This window comes from Stylophora pistillata, chromosome 8 (assembly GCF_964205215.1).
Source record: "Stylophora pistillata chromosome 8, jaStyPist1.2, whole genome shotgun sequence".
Taxonomy (NCBI): Eukaryota; Metazoa; Cnidaria; class Anthozoa; order Scleractinia; family Pocilloporidae; genus Stylophora; species Stylophora pistillata.
Window position 1 is genome coordinate 32,680,295 of NC_142526.1, and position 10,767 is coordinate 32,691,061.

The 10,767-nt window shown below is 40.1% G+C and overlaps 1 protein-coding gene across 3 annotated transcripts; it reads right to left on the reverse strand.

Annotated features, from left to right (window-relative positions):
• Positions 1-656: 656 nt before the first annotated feature.
• Positions 657-10,740, reverse strand: LOC111329388 (patched domain-containing protein 3-like). 3 transcript variants are annotated; one of them, XM_088730519.1, is made up of 6 exons: positions 10,454-10,738; positions 9,784-9,839; positions 9,089-9,293; positions 6,104-7,327; positions 2,476-3,620; positions 657-1,902 (listed from the first exon to the last, which is right to left on the reverse strand). In XM_088730519.1, exons 3-6 carry the CDS (start codon positions 9,142-9,144, stop codon positions 1,472-1,474), a joined length of 2,856 nt encoding a protein of 951 aa, XP_088586645.1. In that variant the 5' UTR covers positions 9,145-9,293; positions 9,784-9,839; positions 10,454-10,738; the 3' UTR covers positions 657-1,471. The 3 variants fall into 3 exon arrangements, with proteins under 3 accessions (XP_088586645.1, XP_088586646.1, XP_022789822.2); XM_088730520.1 differs by having other exon boundaries at positions 10,450-10,738; XM_022934087.2 differs by lacking the exon at positions 9,089-9,293 and having other exon boundaries at positions 10,454-10,740.
• Positions 10,741-10,767: the final 27 nt, after the last annotated feature.

Here is a 10,767-nt window from a genome sequence, read left to right on the forward strand (position 1 = left end):
CCAGTGCTACTGGTTCTCAAATCAAATGTTTTGGAGCTCCAAGCAAAATTCATTAGAACGGCTCTCCCGGGAAAAAAGAGGGAAGAGACAATCCCTGGGGAAGGCCAAGGGTGTGATATACCCTCCGGCTCTCCTTTAGTTGATAAAAAGTAAGATTTTGAATTGGATAGTGGTAAAAACGAGCATGCTTCCCAATAAAAATGAGAGGGTCTCAATGGGGCAATGACTTTAAGGGCTAAAGGTTAACATTTTGGCGATTTTATGGCTAACGGTTAAAATCATTCCATTGTTGTCACCAGAATTTTTTTTTACAGTCAACTTCTCCACGACTAACGGTTAAACTCTGTCAACTTTTGCGCTTAACAGCTGAATTTTTTTGCCGTTTTACAGCTAACGGTTAACTCCGTTGAGACCTTCCAATAAGCTACCCGTGAGAAAGCCATTCAACTGTTGGTTTTGTCTCCGCTGATATGATCAATCTTTGTCACAATGAAAGCCACCGAAAACCATAACCTCTTCGTTATTTGAGTGAACCAAAAGTGGAATATCCCCCTTCAACTGAACAAGATTGCATTTAAAAGCCAAGCTATCTATTTTTAATCATTAATAAATAATGATTCGTACCTCTAAGGTGAGATGAAGGAAATGCAGTGCGCTTTTTCTCTTAAACTTTTAGTTCGGCTTTTATTTGAATACAAATTACACAAGTTAAAAAAATAACCTTATTTCAACTTTTTACTGATACCAATGATTTACTTCATAGTAATGCAAATCTCGCCTCATAAATTCGAACTAATGCCAACTCAAACAGAACGGTCCTCGTAAACAAAATATAGGGATTATGTTCAGCCAAAAAAATTTCAAATTTTGAACGGTGCGTTTCTCTTTTTAAAAACTTTTACTTCTCAATTATTCGATAAATAACATAATTTGCTATACGTTTTTTAAATTCCCTTTATAAATACTTCTAGCGCTTTGTACAAGCAAGTTAAAATGAAATCGCTTCCTTCAAGGCGGAAGTTATCAAGTGCCGAAAGTAGTAGAGTTTTCACTGTTTTAACGTTATGTACACTAAACTTGGTCTACAAAATTCTTTCGGCCACCTCAACCAATCAGGCACAAGCCTGAAGCTAATCCGCGGCGACCGAGTGACACTTTTTCATCCGCGCTAGAGATATTTCTTTGGGTCCACGTTGTCTTTTATGGGAGAGTATCCTTCTCTTGATAAATCGATGTAGTTACTTTAGTTTTGGTTTTACAACACATAATAATCTAAAAGCACCGGGATTGAAAGCGTTTTCATTTGCTCATGGTCTGCTTAGTGGTTGTTCCGGTTTCATTTCTCAATTAAAGATAGCTTCGTGAGATTAAAAGTCAGTAAGTTAGTTAAGCTGGTAGCTGATTCAGCAGTTTTAACGGACTTTTAGTGGCATACTACGCATCTGTGCCAGAAAAGTTTTCGGTTCCTCTTCTAAAGCGTTGTTTCTCTTTCAGGATCAGGAGCCCTTGTCAGGGCCTTTCCATAGACAGATGCTTCAACAGAACCCGTCAAAAGGGCTTGAGCGATGTCTGTTTCTTGTTCTTCTCCTTGGCTGGCTTTTTTATTTCTACCCTCCAATGTGGTTCTCTCTTCGCTGTTTCCGTGCTGAGCTGCGTTTTCGGCTACGTGAATTTCTTCCACTCTGAGGTCTCCGCTGCCTAGTTTCTTAATAGTGTTCTCTGGTGAGTGGGGTCTGGTAATAACAGACGGTCTCCACCACAGCAAGGACAGGTAAACAGGCAGGACACATAAGCCGTGGAAAAGACCAAGCACGACAATGCCGAAGAACATTTTGAAGAATATCCGAAAGATTTCTGATGCGGCAAATGAAAGAACGACCATGCCAAGGAACGTACTAAATCCTAGGAAAATGCAACAAGAAGGCAAGCTGGCTCAGTAGGTAAAGCACTGCATCGATATCGCATAGGTCATGAGTGCAAATCCCGTACAGGCCTACAGTTTTCTTTCAGACCTTATTTTCACTATTGCTCAAGTAGTGATCTTCACTGCAAAGATCGCTTTCATATCAATTTGTTAGTCTGCAGTTCACACACATGATTTTCAAATACTCACAATAAATTAACTTAATAAAACAAAGATAGGAAACGGCTAAAATGGTCGCCATGTTTTCACAATTTGGAGGTTACTCAAATCCAAGGAAAACTTGGACATGAATTTAAAAATCATTTTGTTTTAACAACACCTAAAGAAAACAAAAGTTTCAATCACTTTAAGCTCAAATAAAGAATCTTAGTTTTCTTTCGTTACGGTCAACTCATTGAAGATATATTCATATAGAAGTACTGCATCAATGGTTTTTCTTTGTGCCAGGTACCTTATCCTTTTAGTAATTAACAGCGCAACTGATTGACAATTTGTTTTCTTTGAAATTTACAGAACGTATGAAATAAAACTTGATCAAACGCTTAACTCACCTCCCATGAACACACTCGCTCCCAATGTACTCAGAGCATCCACTACTCGTCCATTGGATGTTGCTTCGTCTGACGTTATGTACGCATGCGCGATATGTGCGCTGTAGTCGACTGCAAATCCAATCGCCATGACAAGGATGATCATAGAAACAGAATTAAGGGAAACATTCCAGATGACCATTAAACCAAATAACTCGCATATCAGGGCTACAAAGTTTAACACCACAAGGAACGTCACAGTGCAGTCCATTAGAAAGGGGCTTGTGACAACTAACACTGCTAAGGCCGCGATTAGGAGGTTCCTTACGGTTTCCCTGGAGGTAATAGCGTATTGTTCAAAGTATATGAAGAATCGATTGATTGGGAAGGCATCCAGTTTCGACTTTTCTGTGATATCCTCACGGAGTGTGAGCATGGCATTTTTCTGGAAGGTGGAGCTGATGATACCCTTCATAAAACCGAGGATGCGAGAGGTTTCAAGTTTGGTGCCGTCCTCGGTAAACTTCAGATCTTGACGGAAATGAGAAAAGGCTGGGATGCGAAGAAATTCCTTCAGAGTGGGCAAAAAATTTGGCCCAGTGATGCTCTTATTAGTTTTCTCAGCGTAACGGGAGAATGTGTCCATCCAGGATAACGAAGTATTTTCGTAGTATTCATTTTGTGTGACGATGTTTGTCAGTGCTTTGATTTGCTCCTGGGTGGAACTCATCTTGTACTCGACCCCACCAGTCTCCACGATGCTCACTGGAATGGTAAGCTCGAAGTGATTTTGCTGAGCCTTCAGAAATTGCTTATAGTAAGAATCATCTTTCGCCAGCATTCTCTCATCAAACGCCTCGTCCACCTGGGTGACTCCGTAGATCCCACCATTAAGGAGCGCCAGCGAGACAATTATAACCATGCTCTTTGCTGTTGCGGTCATCAAGAATTTTCCCCAAGCCTTCATGACCCGATTTGACGTCTGTGCGACGGGCTCGTCCCAGGCTGGCTCTCCATTTTTAGGCCGAGGTGCCAAACGAAGTGGAAAGCAATCTCTTCGACCAGATTTAATTCTTCTCACGTCGTATGTCATAAAGGCCACAAAGAAGGTGACAATCATAAAGAATGAAAACGTCACGGTGAGAGCGGCGTAGATGCAGAAATACCTTCAAAACAAAGATAAAGTATCATCACTGATCAGTGTTGTATTCCACGTGCTCTTGTGGTAGTGTAGGTAGGATCCAAGTTTGCCTCAGTGAAAATTTCAGGGTATGAGTGAACAATCACGAAACAGGTTTGTAGGGATGAAAGCGTAGTCTTTGTAATTTTCTAACTCAACAGATATTGCGCTCTACTTTTATGTAACAAGCACTGTTACTCGGAAAAATCAAAACGCAGACCTCCTAATTTCAGTATATATACTGAAAATATATAGATATATATATATATTTAGGCCTAAATATATATATCTTTATATTTATATATATAGATATTCTATATATTTATTCTATATATTTATCTATAGATCTATCTGCGCAGACTTCCTTAATTTCAGTATATATACTGAAAATATATAGATATATATATATTTAGGCCTAAATATGTATATCTATATATTTTCAGTATGGTTGGGTTTCAGGTGACGTCACAAGCTTTGCTGAAGTTAGTGTCCGCCATGTTGGTGTCCCTCGGGTGTCAAATTTATGAATAATTAGTCGATTTCTATAGTGAAGCCCTCTCTCTTATCGCCGTATTATTTCGCCAACTACATGAATATCCAGACAGAAAAAAGCGATAAAAGTATCCGGCATTCATCTTAAGGTATCCCAGTGCTCTCTGAGTATGCCGAAAGCTCAGAGAGTTGGAAGGAAAGATGTTTGCAAAAGATCTCGGTCATTGGGGTTGACCCTGCAAGCATACCAGCCGAGAAGTTCAGTCCAAAATGCTTGCCTCCTGTGGAAGCGTCGGACTTGCTGAGTTACCTCGTTCTTGAGACCAGCTTCTACACCAAGAAGCAGTTCAAGGCGTTCAAGAGTCTAGAGGCGTTTAATCAAATGGTGTCGGGATTTGTAACCTCAGTTGTAGGCAAAGTAATCGCCGGCAAGTATGCCGTGAGAGCACGAGTTTGGCATTCACAGCATATGAATGATCCTTTAGTGAACATTTGGGTCATTTCCGAAAACGATGGGACTATTTTGTCAGCCCATTGCTTGGGATGCAAAGCTGGACTGGCTGAGTCATGCTCACATATCGCAAGTGTTTTATTTATGTTTGAGGCAACTACCAGAATTCATGGCAAGCTCGCTGGGTGTCACGAAAACTCAGACACCGAAAACTCAGGTCCCTCGAAGTGCTCTCCAAGCTTTCGAAGTGCTCCATAATTCGATAGTGCATAGCATAAACCATGAACCAATTTTTTTTATAATATAACCGGTGGAACAATGCAACAAATCCGACGCGAAAGACGGACAACAATATCAAGAGTGATTCTTCAGTGAAGCGAATCGTGACGGCGCTGATGCCGAGTCTTCTTTCCCGTTGTTTTTCTCTTTCTGCCTCATTTAAGAACTCTAGCCCAAGGGTCGCAAAATTGTCTTCGTTTTGGGACTGGTGGGCCGAGTCTCTGTTTGTATCCATTATTATCGCGAAATATTTAAGAATTTTAACAGAGCGACAACAAGGATCTGTGCAACGAAGTACAAAAAGGTAAACAAACGTCCCTTTCGGCTCGTCAAAATCACGCCACATTTTAATACTTTGATGTTGGAGCGAGCGCATTTGATCCCGTTAACTGTGAATGAAAAGTTCAAAATTAACGGGAAAAATGGAGGTAAATCTAAGCTAAATGAAGTCTTGTGTCATTCTAAAATGTTTTAATACTTAACCATCGGACGATTTTGCGAAACGTGCAACTTGCGGCCTTGCTTTTGCTGCTTCAGTTGGATCAAGACCCAAAAGGTCAAAATACACGCGGGATTACCAGGAGTGATCATGAGTCGAGTTTATCTCTTGAATTTTCGAGGAGTCTGAGTTTTCGGGGTCTGAGGTCTGAGGTCTGAGTTTTCGGGGTGTGAGTTTTCGTGACACCCCAAGCTTACTTGCACTCAGGTAAAATGCTCATGGATTTTGCCGACATAGGTGAATGAAGTGCTGTATGTGAGGGCTAAAGACATCGATTTCTCATCGGCTAAGAAGCTCAAACAAAAGCTCGACCAAAGAATCGAGGATCTACAACAGCCGCAAGCCTCGAACCATACAACAACTTCTAGTTCCTCCTGTTCTTCCCCTTGATTTGTGATGATCTTAGGTATAGCGCATTAGATCATATATATAATGAATTTTGCGCTATAGAGATAATAAAATTATTAAATTATTATACGAAAAAATCCTTAGTCTTTATGCTTTCCACTTTTGCTCGAACAGCCAACAATAATGCATAAAACCATCCCTTCTTTCTCACATGAACTCTTCGTTAGATACGGTTTGTTTACGCTCGAGGGACACCAAGATGGCGGATATTAACCGTTGCTAAGGTATTGGTCACGTGGGTGAAACCCAAGGATATATACTGAAATTGCTGTAAATATATTCTACCCGAACTACTAACTGGAAATGTAAACTTACTTAGCAATCAATCTAAAAGCCCTACCTTACAGCTGGGAACGAAGTGGATGTGCTGACAGCAAATGCTACCAAATCCGTTATAGTTGTCATGGTAACAGTTGTGCCTGTATGTCTCATGACTGCTTTAATCTTTTTTGGCGTTGACAGGTCACGTGGCAGTCGATCAAGCTCATCCACCATAATGAACATGTCGTCTATACCGATCCCAAGAACCAGGAACGGCAGGATTCCTACGAAGCTTACGAAAGGCACACGGAACCACATGCCTAGTCCAAGCCCTGCTAAAATTCCCAGGCCCACTGCAAACACTCCTGCGACAGCAAGCAAGGAATGGCCGGTCAGCGGATTAAAGAACTTTCCCAGCATGATGCAAGCAAAGGAGATCATGAGGGTGAAAGTGATTGACACCAGTGTGACGTCAGACCCGGTGCTTTCATCGATAGCATCATCCATACTCCGTTCACTTGAATAATGGACTTTGAAGCAGGAAAGTTTGTCCACCAACGAGGCAATCTTTTCAATAAATTTCGTCTCCCAGTTGAAAACGTCTTCGTATGCGTCGTCATCAGACGGAGCACGGATGAGATAAATCATTTGCAGTGCTTTTGCACCAGTTATGATCTCCTTCGTTCTAGCGATACTGCCAAATACTCCGTCGAGGTTGAACCAAAAAGGGCGTCCATTTCGCGTGACCAAGCTTGCGTCTTTAGCGGCTTTGCTCAGTTCAAGTTGAACTTGTGTCAAGTCTTTGCCAATCAGGTTACTCTCATTAAACTGCAGAAATTCCAGTGGGTTGGTCATCACGCATTCTTCTGGTGACGTGGATTTGTTACGCGATAGTGTAACACAAAAGTCAGAATAAGATTCCAGGTTCATAACTGCTTTGTGGGCATGGAACGCCTGTCTCAGACATTCAGGAGAGAGAACATTGGGATGACTAGGCTTCGCTTCCAACAGGACGATCTCCTCTCGAAAGTTGACCAGGAAGTATTTCTGAGCAGTTTTTAAGTCATCCAGGGCCTTACTTTCTTGCGGTATGTATAGTTTGACAGTTCTTCCTTCTGATTGGAACCAAACAAACCCCACAGAAGAGACACTGACGAACACGAGGCATATCTGGATTATTATCAATGGATTCTTGGCGATTCCTTCACCAAACCAACCAAAGAAGCTTTCAAAAAGACGCAAATACCAGCTGCAGAGCTTAAACCATAGTACACATAGATTGAATGATCGTGGAGAACAGCAGCTGTATAAATAACAATAGTAATATTGATAATTAACAATTATTCCATGAGATGAGATGATAGATACCCAACGAGGCGCGTAGCGCCGAGTTGGCTATAATCATCTCATATCCAACAAGCGCGAGTGGAATAATTGTTTTATTAAGAACGTTAAATTAAATTATTAAATGTTATTAAACTTTTAGCTCCCTTTTAATTTTAAGCTGACACGTACGCTTGCCATATTGGTAGATTATGGTATATTGGCTGATATACCATAATGGCTAAGCCAATAAAAAGTCTTGAATTGCATTATCCAATGATCTAGTTTTTAATGATAATTATGATACTACAATTATAATATGGATAGTAATACTAATAACAAGAACAATGATAATCATTCATGTCATCATTCATGACATTATGTCATCATTCCTGACATTATGTCATCATTCATGACATGTCATCATTCATCACATAATGACATGGCTATTATACAAGTTTTGTCGGCTGTTAGTCGTCGTCATCATCAACACCACCACCACTGCTACTCTCAAATTTTACTGTAATCATTATCATTACATATTCAACACTCTGTCTTGTTCCTTATTGGTCAACGACAAATCTGTGAACAGGTTATAGAGGGTGATGTCCAATTTCCACTTCGCACTACCTTGAAATTTAAGCTTTTAACATTTCTCCCCTCAATTTTGTTCAGGTTAAAGGTTGCCTCAAAATCAATGGCTTAATGTAAAACAGTTAACGGTTGCCCTCTTTCACAACGGTCTTGGAATGGCCAGAGAAAAATCAAGCCATAGACACATGACTGGTAATTGATTTTTATGCCTGAATGGAGTTGTATGATGGCCTACTTGGGGTATTTATGAAAAAATGTATGAACCCAAAAAGATGTTCTTCTTTGATAGTTTGATGGTTCTTTGATAGTTTCAAAGACAATTAAAGGTTGTATTGGGTTGTGACGGCGACTCACAACTCTGACTGCAAAACGAAAGAAACATGTACAATCTCTCCAAAAATTATGAAATTTTCTTTCCGACTCAACGCCTTGACTTGCCATTTTGACCACTCGCTTTTAGCTTTCTGTCATTCGTTTCTTGTTCCTTGTTATAGTAATATGCTTACGCAATCAGAAATAAATCGCTGACTCATGAATTATTAAGCTTCAGATAATTTGGAGCAAAGAAGGTTGGTATCCAGTCACGTAGGAATTGCACCAGTAGTGGAGAGAAATGAAAACAAGCGCTTGCTTCGCTGTTGTCTCAAATTGTTTTTTGACTAGTTGGCAAACGGCTATTGACTGTAATCGTGAAAAACAGGAAACTGAGCAGCAGAAAGGAATACTCAGTTCCGGTATCCTTGCAAAAACAAATTTACCTTCATTTGAATTTGCTACTGACAACAAGCTTTATTATTTTGAATTTGAGTCAGTCTCCTGATCAACAGAATACGGAGTTCACTTTCGATAAGAAATATCAAAACTTAGCCCTTGCGGTTAACGGCCTTCTGTTTAACGTTTTTCAAACCACGTAGAATTCAGCGAAGTTCTCCTATTATAGTTTCGAGAAAAACTACCAAAAACAGGTACCATGCAAAATTTACAACGCATTGACATGTTTCGTTCCTTTCCTTGCCAAAGCAAAGAGACTAAACGGTTTTCTGTCGTTTTAAGGAACGCAACTTGCTATTTCGCTTCGCTTCAATAGGAAAAATAACTTTTTATATTCATTTTGTTAGTAAAAATAAAAACACAAAACCGCGCCAACCTTGGTTCGCCTTGTGGTTCCACCTTAAGTTCAGGCGGCGTCTCCAAATTGTCCATGACAAGACGCGAGTGACTCTATAGAGAACACTGTTGTGCTTACTTGATTAACCATTCAGTTTGAGAATAAATTCGCATCACAGGTCTCTGTGACTGGCTTTGTGTGGTCTGATATTTGTTTTCCTATGGGCTTCAGCAATAGACGAAGTCTGAAAGATGTAAATTCCGTGAGCTCAGGGTTCAGGCTCTTCGCTAAATTTTGTTGACGCGAAAGCCTGACAAGCGTAAAACATAATCGAATTCGCTTCGCTGTTGAAAATCACGAAGATTTTGGTCCCCATTTCGAGCTTTACCGAAACTCTCACATGGCTTATTTCTGTAACATAGCGCTGAACACAGAGATATATATTCAACGAAACATTAAAATGACCAGAAATTTGTACGCGTAATTCAGATCAGCGATCGCGTCTCAGACGATTGCACAAACAATGGAGCCCAAGTCACGTTTCACATGACAGCAGACAGATTTTGTAAACAGATCACGTATCACGAATACCGCATGATCCAAAAAACGTTTCACGCAAAATATTTAAGGTTGAAATCATTGAAATTCTTGCTCTACGCTATGGAAGAGGTTTTAAGGTCAATTTTCTTTTGAGAAACTGTTGAAATCATAGCCAGAATTGTTGTGTTACATACCAATCGTAATGTTCCCCCTTGATGAGATTCCTCCGTTTCTGTCTGTCTCTATAACACTGATAAATCCAATTGCCAGTTAAAGCAAACAAGCGTTGAAGGAATTACATTTATTTTCTACCGTTACAGCTTCAGTGAGGCACACAGTGTCGGAAGATCACGAGCAAAGCGTGTTTGTGCGGCTGCGTATTCAGAAGAAGCGTGACAGGATGTTCATTTATTTTCGTTTCTTTCACTTTTAGTAACAAGAGTAGCACTAAAAAACATCTTTCTCAAAAACAAACAAAGCAAAACAAATCAGAATTAAAGCATTCCCCTTCGTAATTTTTCAGGACGAAACAAGCGTGATCTGCAGTGGTGAATTTGCCTATATTTCGAAAAGAAAACCGATTTCTGAGACAGAAACGTCTTGATTTAAAAGCTTGGATATACATGTAAGGCGATAAGAAAGCAAAACATTATTCCGTCCATTTAACTCCTCCTAAATTTCACTGTAAAACCTAGGAAAAGTGAAACATTGTGAAAATTCCGCACGATGCCATGATGTTATGCCGTAGGGATACGACTGAGTGACGAGTCAAGTAACTTTGGCGCTTTTCAGCTAACAATGGCGGGGATTTTGGAACGAAAGCGCTGCAATTTCCAGAAATGTAATAAGTTAATACATACGTACGTTAGCTGCTCCGGGGATTGGAGACGTCATGGAGGGTATTTTGTGGGCGATTTTCATGTAAAACTGAAACTGCGAAAGGCTAAACCACTTGTACGATGTTCTCGTGTAAATAGCGTGACATGCTGGCGGCACGAGAAAGCGAAGCCGGTTTAGATGATCACGCAATGATTAGCTAGGAATTTGAAATCTGATTAAGTGGTCATACACTTATCGAAATGGTCTCGAAGAGAGCTTAAAGCTGTATGAGATCTAAAAGAATACAGTACAAAATCAGAATACGTCTAGATCTTTTTGACAAAAATTAAACCTGAAAT